Source organism: Melanostigma gelatinosum (assembly GCF_949748355.1).
Source record: "Melanostigma gelatinosum genome assembly, chromosome: 9".
Taxonomy (NCBI): Eukaryota; Metazoa; Chordata; class Actinopteri; order Perciformes; family Zoarcidae; genus Melanostigma; species Melanostigma gelatinosum.
Window position 1 is genome coordinate 22,058,065 of NC_136642.1, and position 15,249 is coordinate 22,073,313.

Here is a 15,249-nt window from a genome sequence, read left to right on the forward strand (position 1 = left end):
AGGTTTGACACACGGCTTATGAACAGAGAACGCACCAGGCTTTTATTTACTGTAGCATCACTTCCAATCGTAGATTTTGTGTGTGTTTGAAAAAAAACCCCAAAAAACTCTAGACTGCAGGTTACTTCTTTCAGCTTTTGGCCAAGAGGTCAAGTCATTTGAGGCCATGCATCTCAATCCAGATCCACTCTCAGAGTGCATTATGACGGAATGAGTGGCCAAGCTGCAACCTCCTGGTGTATTTAACCAATATGGGTTCAGATCTGTTGGTGGAAATGAGAGGACCACGTGCTGTATTAAATGGCCCTGGTAATTCCAAACATCTACTTTTTTTGTGTGAAATGTAGAATATAAAAAGTATAGCAGTTGAATTAATATTGCAGAATATTTTAAAAGCAGCAGCTGATGTCGAATAGACCCTTGAAGAAATAAAAGTGTGAGAAAATGTTTACCCGAGATAAAGGCGTGCACATGTTTGTTTGTTTTAATTATTAATATTGTTATTATCATTGTGATTGGGATGCATCATGAGCTCAGTTTGTCTCCATCTCCCCCCTACCAAAAGCAAATAAATAAAACACGTGCGCTAATTAAGAGACACGCTAATTAATAACTGGAAGTTCAAGTAATTGTGGATCAAGTGAAGTTCACCGAGCTGCGGCTACGGTACCCGGGGAGGAACAAACCTTATCTTCAAACAAAAGCGCGAAACGCTCTCACCTCCCTAGTCAGTCCGTGCGGATCGCGGCGAAGCGCAGCCTCATCACGGAGAACGGCGCTGAGAGAGAGAGAGAGAGAGAGAGAGCGAGAGAGGGAGGGAGGGTGAGCAACCGTGTGCGCGTGTTTGTGTTTGTGTATGTGTGTGTGAGAGAGAGAGAGAGAGAGAGAGCGAGAGAGAGAGAGAGAGAGAGAGAGAGAGAGAGAGAGAGAGAGAGAGAGAGAGAGCCGGAGCCAGAGACACGAGAAAGATAAAGGAAAGACAGACGGAACGATAGACTTGTGCGTTAAAAAAAAGGAAAAAAGTAGCGGTGCCCCCCTTCTTTTTCTTTCTCAATTTCCGTCAGACACACACACTCACACACACACACAGAGAGAGAGAGAGAAAAAAACCACCCAAACCGGCTGCTTGGATGAACCAGAACCTATCGATCTGTCAGTACTACACCTGGATTCACTGACCAGCCGCACAGCAGGCATGTCCCGCAGGAAGCAGAGCAACCCGCGGCAGATCAAACGTAAGTTGCTTTCTTGTATTGTTTGTTTGTTTGTTTGTTTAACGTCGTCTATAGCCGCTACTATACTACCGCGTGTCCGGGCTTGTTACAGTTTGCGGAATATTGTGCGGAGAAGTGACCGCGCTCAGGGGGCTGATTCAGCGGACGCTCGTGTGATGATTGCCCGTCACGGTGCACGCACGCTCCCGGTCTCCCACCGCAGAAATATGCTCGTGTCTTTTAGAGGGATTCGTTTACAATCCAAAAATCCCACGGAGCTGCTGGCTCCAAAGTTACCCCCCCCCCCCCCCCACCGCACCTCAACCTCGATGCTGCCAAGTTGTAGCACTAAAAAAATGAAGTTATTTCGTTGTCTGTTTGATATGATTATTATAGTTTTCCGGATTTGTGTGCGAGACAGAGGCTCGAGTTTGACTGATGGCTATTTATTCCAATATTCCATCCTACATTTATAATACGCAGTGCATCTGTAGCACGAGCCTGCTTTCAAAAAAGGCCGATTTGCTTTTGACTGACATTTGCTATTAAATGTTGTTAATTGTAGCACGTAGATACACACTCACACACACACTCACACACTTCCAACTCCTCGGTACGTTTTTCCTTTCCCACTTACACACACTCACTTGCAGGTGTAAATACGTGCACACACACGTGCACACACACACACACACACACACACACACACACACACACACACACACACTTCTTTTCCATTCTTCCAAACTCCACAGTAAAGCACACACAGGGTGTAAACATTGGTCAGCATCCACAGCTGTACCTGGTGGTGTGGCGGTGGAAGGAGTGTAGCAAGTTATGGCTGGTTTTGAATTTGAACTGAACTGTAGAACATAATAGCTCTGTGGAAAGTGTTGATATTGATTATCACATTTTTATAGAAATTAAAATGGGAATTTAGAGCGTCATTATTCGTTTTTCAGGCACATAAATATGAATAAAGTACAACTCATTCAGAAGTGTGTCACATTCACATTGATGGATATTAGTAGTATTAAATATATATATTTTTATACAACTTGTGATAATTGTAATGATTTTTAAGAGCCTGTAGATGATTCTTAAATACGTGGGGATTTGTACACACACCCACACACACTCTCACACCCACTCATACAGAAGCCCAAACACACTTTTGAATCTCAGATCCAGCTGACATCTGAGTGTGTGTACGCCGTGTGTGTGTGTGTGTTCAGTTCGTCCACTGTATGCCGTTGCTCCTAGCTGCTGCTGCTGCTGCTGCTGCTGCTGCTGCTGCTGTGAATAAACTGCGGTTACTTTGGGGTCGAAATATCAAAACATCAAACCACTTCCACTGATTTGTCTTGTTTACTCATGATACTGTTTATCTGTGCTGCGAGACATTATGGGGAGCTAAGGCAACATTTGTATGTGTGTGTGTGTGTGTTTGTCCATGTGTGGGTGTGTATGCTCGCGTGTGTGTGTGAGAGCTCACATGCATGCATTCATGAGGGCATGTTGGTGTATACGAGTACTTTTACTCCGACTTTTTGCGTGACACAGATTCTACCACACGAGAGGTTTGTGTGTTGTCATGTTTTGTTTAGCACACAATTATTATTGTTTCTCCTCTTACATATTTATGGCTCGTGAATATAAAACAAAAGATTTATTTTTAAGGCAATCTGGTTTCTTCTCTCGGGAAAGAAAATTGGGATTTATTTGTGATATTTAAAATGCACTGTACATTTTTATTACTGTATTTTTTATGTATTTTTGAAAACATTTTACAATCAACCAGTTCAACATTTTTTCAGATTGTGGGGAAAAGAGGTGTTCAAATATTTTCTCGAAATAAATATTGTTTTCATTTCTCAAACAGTTGAGAACCGTCTGGAAGAGGATCGTTTCCTTTAACTTTGAATAAAAATAATGATCGTTGCAGAAACACCCTTTGGCTTTCACTCCCTTCGACTTTCGTATTTGTGTTTATTGCTGGCATCCGCGACGAACCCGCTACCGCTCCTCATCAACAAAGGAGCACGACGACGTGGTGACGTGACAGGCCCCCCAACTCGTCTCCGGACCAATCCCGTCGTTGCGCACCCCAAATGTTTTAGTCGTCGAGCAAAAGGGAAGTGCGACGTTCGTGTGTGCTGCGCCGCTTTCGTGTGAATTAGTATGTCATGTGTAAAAGATCTTGTTAATATGGAGGCCGGTGTGCAGTGGTATAATCAAGCCCTAGTTAGAAGCAGAAAAGGTCACGAAGAGCCTAGATCCTCCCTGCTACCCCGGGAACTCTGGGGGAAGGAAAAGAGAGAAGAAGAAGGAGAGCAGCAGAGGAGGCACTGCACAGAAAGTCATTCTAAAGGACAAAAAGGTTGTTGGGCGCACTCCCCCCCTCTCCATCCCCCCACACACCTCCTGCATACATTGGGCCGTTATCTAAAATTGTGATTTATGCAGTATTTTAATATTTTGCTTATTCTTTCCCCTTGGGTGCTCTCTGAGCGGCGATAAAAAGGCGATGCTGAAAGAGCACCATTAATTTGCTCCGATGACTGGGGAGATAAAGCCAGATAATGGGAAAGATAAGCAGGGAAGATATACCATCAGAAACCCAGATTATTACCATTAAAATTCCAGCCCAGCAATCTGCAGCTGGCTGATAATTCCTTCTCCGTTTCCACCACTTTGGATGATAAGGCAAAAAATAGTCACTCAGTGCTCCTTGATTAGGCTGCCTGGATATCCCGATAATACAGTGATAAATTATGTATTTCCCCCCTTGTTTTCTTTCTGTGAAACGTTACATCTGATTTCTTTTTCTATAAATAAATAAATAAATATATATTCCTGGCCCCCTTTCTGTATCCCCCCTCCCCTCGTTGCTTTTCCAAGAGAAAAAGAAAGAAGAAAGGCCCCGCACACTTTTATTGTAATAAGAGTGTGATAGGAAGAGGAGATAGCGGCGGTGGTGTTTTGTGTGGGAGCACATATCAATGTTATCAGCCCATCTCCCGGGGCCAGCTGCTAGCTGCTGTTGTTTTTAGCCTTATCACCCCGTGCCAATATGCCAATAAATTGCCCCGGATTGTTAGCCGCTCCAAAAGGCGGGTCGCCGGAATTTGACAGGAATGATGAAAATATCGCCGATGCTCTGCGGATTGCGATTAGCTGCTGGTAATATGATGTGTGAATTCCACCAAGCTCCCCCATCCCCACACTCCTCTCCCCCCCCCCCCCCTGCTTCTCCCCAGCTGCCGGTGTCGTCCGTACCTCCATTCGCACTGTGAGAGGGGGGGGGGGGAAGAACATTTTGATGCTTAATAGGAAGGAAAGATATGAACAGGCTGAATTGAAACCAGCACCCCTCAGAGTAATTTTTCTGCAGAATTGCCACCCCCAAAGTTTCCCCCGGCGTTAAAGGTGGAATCTGGATGATGTAGGGAGCGTGCCTCGCACAGTGTTTATGGGTACACGCCGGAGCGGCCCTCTGAGGCCGTGGGCGGACGTCTCGTGTCAAATGTGCTTATTAAGCTGACTTAGTGCTCTCCCACTCTGCTGTTGTCTCCACCGTACGGACCGTCTGAGAATTCATGTTGCCTCCTTTTTTCTTCTTTTTTTTTGCTCGCCGCCGTCCAACCAGAATGCAGCGCCATCAACGCTGCTCTGCCACTGTAAGTTTGCACAGCACAAGTCCCCCGAGCCGACCACTGTGTCTTACTGTCCCCCCAACGCCTAATCTACTCGCGCGATAGCGATCTTACATCTGTAAAGCCGGCCCACTGCACTGCAGTAATGCCTTTTCTGTGGTTTTGTGTTATTTATTTATTTGTTCTTACCCATAATACCTTGTGGATAAAGTTGGAGCAGGAACTAGTGGTGCTTTGGTAAATATTGCTTTTTCCTACTCCATGTTCTTATTCTTCCTACCAATATATTTAGCCTTTTGAGGAATGCCATGCCAACTGTTTGTTTATTTGTAACTGTTTACTTCTGTTTACACTGACAACCGTGTTACTTTAAATCCAATATACTGTACGACGTACAACCCTTGGGTTTGTATAATTAGATCCCTGCTTTTCTCAACTAGTGCGTTTGGAACTGAACGACAGCCAAAGAAGATTCTCTGCGAGATCTCGAAGTCTGTTTTTTTTTTCGTGGCGACCATTTCTTTTTCCATCTCCGCTCTCCAGTTAATCTCTCCAACTCCTTAGCATAAGGCCACTTTATGTAACGTCAGCATGCTGTTTACCATATCAGGTGACATTTCTATCTTTGAGGGGCATTTATCAGAGGCAGATTACAGTAGTAAGGGATAAGAGGAGTGTTTTACTGAATTGACTGCCAACATCCTGTATCTGAATGTGTGTGTGTGTGTGTGTGTGTGTGTTTGCTTGTGTATACATGGGTGCTTGTGCAGTGTGTGGGACGACTCGCACGTCTTCAGCAGAGAGGTCAGAGCTGTTAGCTTCTTTTTCTTTTTTTACTACAACTATGCTTTATATATAAGTCAAGCGTTGCCACGTTTTTCACCCAACGAACGCTGGCAACTCCGGCAGTCAGATGTTTCGGGGGTGTAAAAAAATATATATTTAAAAAAAATGTTTGCATGCCAGCCTTCCTCTATATTTAAGGGGTTTCTCTTTCATCGGGTGACAATCGCCGACTTGCCTCTCGTGTTTCTCTTGTTGATTTCTGTCAGAAGAAGAATGGTCGCTGAATGCCAACTTTCCCTCAAACATCTGTTCCCTGCCAATAACAGCTTGTGCCATTGCCTCGTCTTAGCTGAAGGATCCCCAATTGCCTCCTCACTTTTGACACCAAACAACAATGCAGATGAATGTCATCTTCTCGTAATGTTAAAAAAATAAAATAAAAATGGTGTCTATTGTGTTCTAAAAGTACAATGTTTCTCATGCAGAGAAAGTGGCTGCTTATGTCACGGGCTCTAGCAGCTATATGGAGAGGAATGTATGGCAGCTGCGGCTTCCTTTGTTGAGATCAGTGGCGTGTGTGTGTGTGTGTGTGTGTGTGTGTGTGTGTGTGCGCGTCTGTGCTGCGTTGGATGAGCTGTGGTTGGCAGGCGCTGGGCTGACGGTTCCTGATCCTGCCCTCCCTCCGTCGCCGTGGCCTGCAGTGTGCCTGGACGGCGGTGTGAAATGTGGGCAGGGTTGCTGCAGAGGTGGAGGTCACTTCCTCGCGCCACTTCCTCTTTATCTTCCTCTTTCCTGAATTCCACCGCTATTATTCCAATAACCCGCCGCTCAAAGCTGTCGCCGTTGTGTTTTTTAGAATTCGGGCAGTGAAAGTGTTGATTTCAGAAGTATGTGCAACGGCAAAGAGCTGCTGGTTGATTCTCTCTGCTGGCTGTGTTCCCCCTCTCTGTTTATTTAGATTTGATATCAATGACGTCCATTGAGCCCCCGGGTAACAATTGACTTTCAGCCTGCTTTAAGTTAATGGCCTTGTCTCTTGCTGGTAGGGATCAATATTGGTATTAATTAATCACCATTATCAAGGGCGGGATCTGGTTCCATTTGTTGTTACATCAGCGAAATATCAATAGAGAAAGTGGACTCCCTGATCGTCATGGCAACTTCATCTCTTAGGTCAAAGAGAGTTTATCTTATCTTGCTGCTGAGAGTGGCAAACTGCTTGGGAATCTAGTTTAGACTCAAAGATCATCGATTTAAGCCGTTCTCTCTTCTTTTTTTTTCACCCCCACCTTGTTGTTTCGGGAGAGACAGGGGTGAAAAAAAAAGGAAAAAGAAGAAGACAACAACAGAGAAAAGGCAGCATTCTAATCACAACAGAGATGTAAGATTTAAATATTGATGTCCAAAGGCCATTACAGGCAAAGAGGGCCTCTGGTCTCGCTGTTCTTCAAGTACGTCCTTCTAAGACCCAGACAAAGCTTTGATTATCAGACGTGTCACCTCCGAGTATGTCTGTATAGCCGACGGCGCGGCGGCTGCAGGGGGGGGGGGGGGGGGATTCGGTTTCCGTGCAGCCACCGCCACAGAATGTTAACTGACCACGCTGTGCATCCTGGGTATTTCTGCGGGCCTCGGCCCCGGCACGGAACATCCTGGCACTCGCCGCCCGTGGTGCCGACCGGGAGTTGTGTGGCTCTGAATGGATTTGTTTCGATTCAACGGGAAATGATTCATGTTTTAAGCATTTTGTTAAACTGTTGTGGTCGGTCTTGGCGGGGCTTATTCTCACCTTTATTATGCCGCTTTGAACACGTGTGGAATCATAATATAGCAGCTACAGCTGTCAAATACATGTAGGGGAGTGAAAAGTGAAATATTTCCATCTGCAATTTAAAATATAAATTCAAAGTAGAATTAATTTTAGATACTTGTGCAAGCAGACGTATGCTCGAGCACAGTGCTTGAGTAAATGTACTTAGTTACTTTGCACGGCTCCAAAACAATAATCCTAGCTGTGCTGTTTGTCTGGGCTTATTGAGATTTAGCTGAAGTTCAAAGGTCAACACCGGCTTGATGAGGACGTAGACTAATGAGTAGATGCTGTGTTTGAGAGTGAAGTCCTGGTTTGAGCTGCTGTGGGCGGGAGGATGTACCTCATCGTGCTGCAGAATGCTCCTCGGGGTTAGAGCAGAGAGCAGGCCACTGCCTGCTTTTTCTTTTTTTTCTTCCTCTTTTTGCCTCCGGGACACAATTGCCTCATTTAACATTCTCTATTTGGCCCCTGCCAAGAGGGGAAATAGCCAGGGTGAGTGAGAGAGGCCGCCACACATCATGAATTCTCCTTTCATTTGACTTGCACGGTCCCTTCTCGCCCCGGTGATGCACATGGATCAGGAATGGAGATATTGCTCAATTAAGGGGATTTCTTAGGTCACTCCCGAGGTATTGCGGTTATTTTTGTGCCGCGCCGGGGTTTTGATGTATCATGGATATGGATATTGGGTTCGTCGCGTGTGTGACGCTTTGACATCGCCCAGAAGAGAAAACCGAACTGGGGGGGGGGGGGGGGGACGACTCGCCATGAACACAGTCTGTCAGTCTTCCGCTGCAACTTTTCTGCGTGTATTAAGACCCTTTTTGTTTATTGCAATGGAATTAGCCACAGCTCATCAGAACGTGTCAGGGTTTTGACTGAATCTTGGACGGGAGAAAAAGGAAAGGGGCTCTTTGGGAATTTGACTCACGTTTGTCGACAGGCTTTGTCACAATACGTCGTCTGCAATGTACAGTAGAATTACTGGCCAAGCCTCGAGATCCACTACAACTACAACTGTTTCAGCAATTCAAAAAAAATGAAATACATGAAATGGTGTTTTTTTTGTTGTTGTCTTAATAGATGATAATAAGAGGGGATGATTTGGTGAGCAGGGTAATAGCTGGCACACCCTAATAGCTGCTCAGTGTAAATCTCTGGCTTGGCAGGAATTACTGGGGATGTATTTGAGTGTGTGTGTGTGTGTGTGTGTGTGTGTTGGGGGGGGGGGGGTGCAGAACTTTGCAATGGGATGAAATGCAGCCGGCTCCATAGTTAAGGGATGGGTGGCAACAGCGGATTAAGTAACAAGCTCTTCAGTTCAATTTGTACATCAGCATTTCCCGCCAGACGGACGGACGGGCGCGGAACTTAAAGCCCCGCCGGAAAATCGCTAATGACAAAGCTTTGTACACAGATAAACAATTTATGTCAAATATGCTGAAAATATAAAACAAACTTCAGAAACGTGTTGATGCTTGAAAAAAAAAGAAAAAAAGAGGCCGTGTTTTGATTCGCGCCGTCGTGAAAAGCCGCTAAAGCTGTTGACAGCGCGGCTTACGCGTCACGTGATCGGAGGCCGCGTGTGATTAGCACTCAGCGAGCGCCGCTGTACAGGAATAGCCACAACGCAGCACTGATGATGAGGATCGATCACACCGACGGTAGAGCAGACAGATCAGACTGTATGTACATATACAGCATATACATATGGACAGGGACAAAAGGAGTGACGTGCTGCGTCTCCTGCTTCTGATTATTTCAAAGCAGGCTGTGTGAAGTGACAGAGTAAACATCCAGAGAGAGAGAGAGAGAGAGAGAGAGAGAGAGAGAGAGAGAGAGAGAGAGAGAGAGAGAGAGAGAGAGAGAGAGAGAGAGAGAGAGATAGGGAGACGCAGCCGCTATTATTTCAGAATCAGCCAATTTTCTCTCTGTGTATTCCAGAGAATGCTTATCTGGTAATTACTAAAAAACTGTTGACATTGAGCAAGTGCTGTCGCCAAATAAAATGCCTTTTTTTGTCTTTTCTTTTTTCTTTTTGTCTTATGATATCAGATTGGATTGTTATCTTGGGCTCACGGGTTCCTGAAAACCAAAGATAACTGGCTCAAACTCCTTATTTCCTCCATGAGTGTAGAATTAAGAGCCTCATTATGATAAAACCAAACAAAAAGAATGATCATTACATCCCGCGTTCATTTCCGCGGTGATAATATTTTCTCTCCCTCCCCCGCTCGGTCCAGAATGTGCCTGAATCTTCCGAGGCATACATTTGACCATAATCAAGTTTTATTTTTATTTTTTTAAAGCTTCAGAAACAGGATAACAACTGGGTCAGATGATAAGCAAACAGGGGAGAGAGAGGGAAAAAAGCCTCCTCTGATAGACGAGGAGAAAATCTGATTGATTGATGTCTGCTGGCTTTGCCACCATCACACGGCAGTTGACAGTTAGTTTGGGATCAGATGATTTGGCTCTTTGAGATTGGGCTGGAGGGGAAGCTAGGCAAATATGAAGGACACAAAGGTCAACGGCTCCTCTCCTCCCCTCTGTATCTACCCCCCCCCCCCCTCGCAATAGCTTGCTTTGACAAACTGTAATATGTTGCTAAGCTTTGTGGCAGCGGGGACACATGGTCATAGTTTGTACAGTAATATCCTATTGCCGTAATCTCACGAGAGTGATTGAAAGTGCTGGGGGGAAATCTGAAGGGGGGGGGGGGGCGACCCGTTGACATCATCAGCTGCCGCCGTGGACTGGCAGATGTCTCCTGACTTGTTTGAGCTGAATTGTCCCCCCGTGGGACTGAACGGGTTAAACAGCGGCTCTTCTCTGACTCCGAGTGGATCTGTTATTGCGAGCGGGATCTGATAAGGCGGCACCGCGTTATGAGTTTGTGTAGCAAAGAGGGCCAAAAAATGGAATCTCCGCCATTGTGGAGTGTCTCTCTCTGCGGTTTCGGGGGGGGGGGGGGGGCATGGAACTGTGACAAAGCATGATTGGATGCATATTGTAAATAAACACCCAAGTCCTTCGCGATCGCCCCTCTCGGTCTCCCCATGAAGACGTCTCGTGTGCTCCTCAGATGGCGCGTCGCTGAGATGAAGTGACAAGGCTTGCTCCGGGTCTGACCCCGCGTGGCAGAACTAACAGTCGGATTAGGTTTAACCAAAACAAACTCATGGAAGATGTTTCGGGGTTATCCTTGGTTTAGAAGTCAACTGTATTGCCAGACGGTGTTTGTTCCTTTTGCTATTGTCATGCAGCTGGATAAAGTGTTATAAGACGGGGCCTTCGGGTGCACCGTAGTGATGTCTGTGCTATTAAATAGAAGGCCTCGGCTCCTCTGAGAGCCCATCTCGAATAGACATAACAGACATGTCCATTAGCTTTGAATGGGGCTGCTTTCAAGATCAAAGTCTCACTTGTAATGAAGTGCCTATGCAAATGCAAGTCAAATTCTACTATTGTGAATCGCTTGTTTTAATCAAGTTTTTTTTTTTTTCTCCCCCGCCTCCCCCGAAAGAAATGTAGCCTCCATTCAGAGCCGCTAACGGAACAATAAAAAAAAAAAGGATAATCCGAAGACAATCCCCATCCAAATGGAACCGGACATCATTTAGGGGGAAGGAGACAACAACTCTTTGTTTGTTTGAAGTGGCTGATATGACAACCTTCTTGTCAAAGACTCAGGGCCAATAAAATGGATTTGTAATTGCCATAATTATCTCTTATATGTTTTCACCTAATGATGTCCATTAGAGTGTCTGAGGCTTCATTTGGAGGCCGCCTCTCGCTGTAGGTTGGCGCGGACACACAATGCGGCGAGTAATGAACTTCTTTCATCAGAGATGTTTATCGCGGCGCGCTTCTGCGGGAGGGAAAAAATAAAAAAAATGTACTTCAGCTTTTTGTTACAGTTGGATTATAACAATTCTCATAGTTCCCACTTATCTTTCACATTTCCTCTACATGTGATATCAACCCCAATTGGCTACATGTCTAAACAGGATGGCGCTCTAATCTAGGCCGCTGTTCGTTTCATGTAAAACATCTCATTTTGTGGCTTAGGCTGGTGGCTGCCTTATCGTTACATAATTCGCTGCCCTCGCCCGCGATTTTCTTTGTGGCAATTTATTTAAATTCCCCCATGTTTATATATTTCCTGTCTCCTTTCATTCACAATGATTGCCTTTCGTGAGTTCAAAGACTCATCTTGGAGACTTTTGGTAACTTTGCAGATAGGGATTCGCAGTGGGGAGGAAGAGAGGGAGAGAAAGGAAAAGCTAGTTTGTTGGAGAGCAGAAGAAGATGGAGTGTTAGTGCATGTCCATCGCCGGTCTGGAGGGCCCAATCCTGAGGTGGAACCGGCCGCGATCGACAGCTCAGATTACGGCGCGCTAACGGTCCGCACCTGAGCGAGTGCGGCGTCGGTGTGAGCTGCTCTGCCCCCAGCGCTAAGGCCCTCAGTCCTGCATGCGGCTCTGCTCCTGTGGTTGCTTTCGGTCTTTGTCCGCCGCCTATCAGCATATCAGCAGTGTCTCTGAAGCCCGCTTGTATCATGCACCATTTATGGCTTTGTGGAGGGAGATGGCGGCCAGGCGGCGGTGTGGCTCCGGGCCTTCCCCTCGGCGAGTGGATTAACGGCGGCCTGCTTTAGCGCACACTGCCGCGGTGTGAAATCGGCCCCGCTTCGGAAGCGGCGGCAGCGGCGATGAGGCTCTCTCATTTCTGTCTCTCGCTCTCTCATTTCTCTCTCTCTCTCTCTTTCTCTCAGTTTTCTCACCTCCATGCAAAGCCTCTCCCAGCCATCTGTGAAATGTGGAAACTCTGTGTCTAAGTTGAGTTCAGATCCCATCCCCTCCGTCGAGCTGAGGCCAGGAAGCAAATGGGCAGGCAGTCGGCGGATGGGGGGTTGTTGCAGGGGAGGAGTGGCTGAGGGTGATGGGGGGGGGGGGGGGGGGGGGGAGAATCAGCTCACTGATGTCGTGCCGCGTGTGCAGGAACCCTGCCTGTTCTCCGCGGGCGAGTTGGAGGAGGGTCCAGGCCTGGGTGCCGGCCGAGGGATCTCTGGTTCCTGCTTGCAGGTCCAAATCCCCCCTCTGTGTGTGTGTGTGTGTGTGTCTGTGTGGAGGCGAGACGGTGGCACAGCTCCCCTGAGCCCCTGCCCAGTCCTTTGAAGATAAGATGCTGATACAGAGTCCCTTTCGGTACGTCGCTAACCGATGGTCTTTGTGCGACACACATGCCTCTCTCCTTTGGAGCCCGCGGCTAAAACACCTATGGTCTTTACTGAGACGAATCGGCCGCGCGGCCTCGGGTCAAATTAGATTATGGATGGATGACAAAATCCTAGATCGTATGTCTAGGATAGTACCCCCCCCCCCCCCCCCCCCCCCCCCCCCACACACACACACCCATTTCATGCTGATAACGTATAGACTTCTGCTGTGGTTGATATTGTATTTCTATCCGATTCCCCCCCATTGAGAAGAATCACTTTCATAAATTCTCTCATACAGTCAGATTTTTTTCCTCTCCAGTTTTCCATGGCAACCAGTTGTCATCTTAACTGTGCTGATTTCTCTGCTCTCCGAGCCGTACCGCTCTTGATCATGACAGCTTTTTAAACACGTTGCCTCCTCTGCATTTATGAGCATATTTTGTGGCACTCGCGGGCCCAATTCGCCCACTTCTGGCTCTCCACAGCAGCTTTTCACAAGAGCGGCCATCATAATCAGGCTTTTGAATTATGAACTCAATATTCCCTTCACTTTTTCATTTTTTTTTCCCTCTATCCTGTGGCTTTGGGGGTTCTGATCTGTGCATAATGTCTTGTGATTGCATGGCATTATGCTGGTTTGGAAAAGGCGAGCGGAGGCCTGGCCACGCATCATCTTTCCGTAGACAATGTGGATCTCTGTGTCTCTCTGAGCTCATCAGGGATGGGGCGTTGATTGCTTTTTGATACCCCTCCAACGTGGATGAGGTCCTGCATACATCAGCTAATTAGAATGTACTCAGAGTGTGTGTGTGTGTGTGTGTGTGTGTGTGTGTGTGCGTGCGACAGACCCCACACTTCTCATCAGATCCTCAGCCCAAGTGCTCTAACTACACTCACTAAAGGCTTTATCAAACAAGAGAAGAAGAAAAGCTATATAGAGCAGAGGATTTCATGTCAGGGTGAAAATAAAAACACGGAAAATGTTATTCCATTTATTCCAGCAACCCTTGAGAAGAAACCATCTCGCCGCTGTGCCAGACCACACTCGGGACAACGTATGCGCGGCAGCGACGGAGTTAACTTCGTCCCGCTGTCGCTAATGACGGGGTCGCTTTGCTAGAAGGCTCTGAATGGATGGCACGGCGGCCGGGAGGGGAAGCTGCTGCAGCTAATTAGGCAGCGCAAATGAGTGAGCGCTATATCGTCCCATGCACCTTGATGATGTTACGGCCAAAGTTTTGCTGTTGCCTCGCAGCACCTGTTTCCCTCTGCCTCACACACTGTGATCTGTGGAAGGTGCTGGGGGAGTCTCTATATATTTCATAAAGGCATCCCATTACACCCCCATGGCTTGTGGGGAACGGCACACTGTGGTCTGGTCCCCAGGCAGTGCAGAATAAAGTGTAGGACGTGGCACTGGAACAGAAATCTAAAGTGCGGTTTCCTCAGGTAATCTCGACTCCGATCTTAATTCCAATAAAGTGTTTTCCTTTTAGGTTTTCTTCTTCTTCTCTTTTCACAGCGTGAGCCAGAACCGAGTGAGAACACTCCACTCTGTATTTCTGCGGTCATACTTTATTGAATATCATTTCAGATAAGAGGTGTAATCCTTTGGGTGGAAGTGATGTATATTGACCAGCTCGACGATAGCGATATTCAGTGCATGTCTCCGATATGTGAGAGTGGTAAATAACGATTTGTGTCGTCAGCTCAGTCAAATGGATGTCCAAGAACTGCTCCTTGGTTGTTGTTTTTTTTTGTCAGTTCCCAAATGTGTCCGGCTCTGTGTGAATCTTTACTCAAAGGTGTGTGTGGAAAACACCAATCAATCAGTTTATCAATTGTCCAATCAAATCAGGGATGAAAGTATTTCGATCTTTTACTATTCTCTGTTACAACATACTGTATGTTCATGTCAAAATATAAGCAACAGTCAAAGTTCAAGTTCAGGAGACATCTTTACATTTCGTTGGAGAGCCTGTGGGACTGACAGGGAGCAAACAGCCCCACAACTGCCTTCAGATTTCAATCCAAGCGTTGCTTATTTCCGATTGGTGCACAGAACTGTGTGACGTCATCTTTAGTTTTTTCCCCAACTGAGCTCCAACAACTTCAAATCAGTGTAAAAAAGCAAAACACAGAGAAAAGCACGAATACAGAAATCTGATGTAACATCAGTGTTTATGTACGGGAAGCCATCAGTAGTGATTAGTGTCCTACAGAGAAGTATACTTAGTGTAGTAGTTGAGGAGTGACCGTACACCCGACATCAGAGCATTTTACTGGATAAACACATTGGCATGCTGTAGGACAGTGTCAGGTTAAAAAAGCATTTTATAACCTTTGTTTTGTGTGTTGACTATTTATTTATCTCGCTGTCACATGAGTGTAATGTTGTGGAGGCAAAGTGTAAAGTAAAGTAGAAGTAATCAAAGTTATTTTCCGCTGCATAGTGAGTGTTTATGCATGTATTGAGAATTGATTCAATTGCTGAAATGTACCATTGATAATAAACGATTAAAACACAAACCAGAAACGGTTCGTGTTGGCCGCCAA

At 46.2% G+C, this 15,249-nt stretch overlaps 1 protein-coding gene across 1 annotated transcript in view; it reads left to right on the plus strand.

Annotated features, from left to right (window-relative positions):
- Positions 1–1,113: 1,113 nt before the first annotated feature.
- The window catches only part of zfpm2a (zinc finger protein, FOG family member 2a), a 111,422-nt gene continuing 97,286 nt past the window's right edge, over positions 1,114–15,249 (plus strand). Inside the window, exon 1 of the mRNA XM_079275107.1 lies at positions 1,114–1,235. Coding sequence (XP_079131233.1) covers positions 1,196–1,235 — 40 coding nt within the window. The 5' untranslated portion in view covers positions 1,114–1,195. The remainder of the gene's footprint in view (positions 1,236–15,249) is intronic.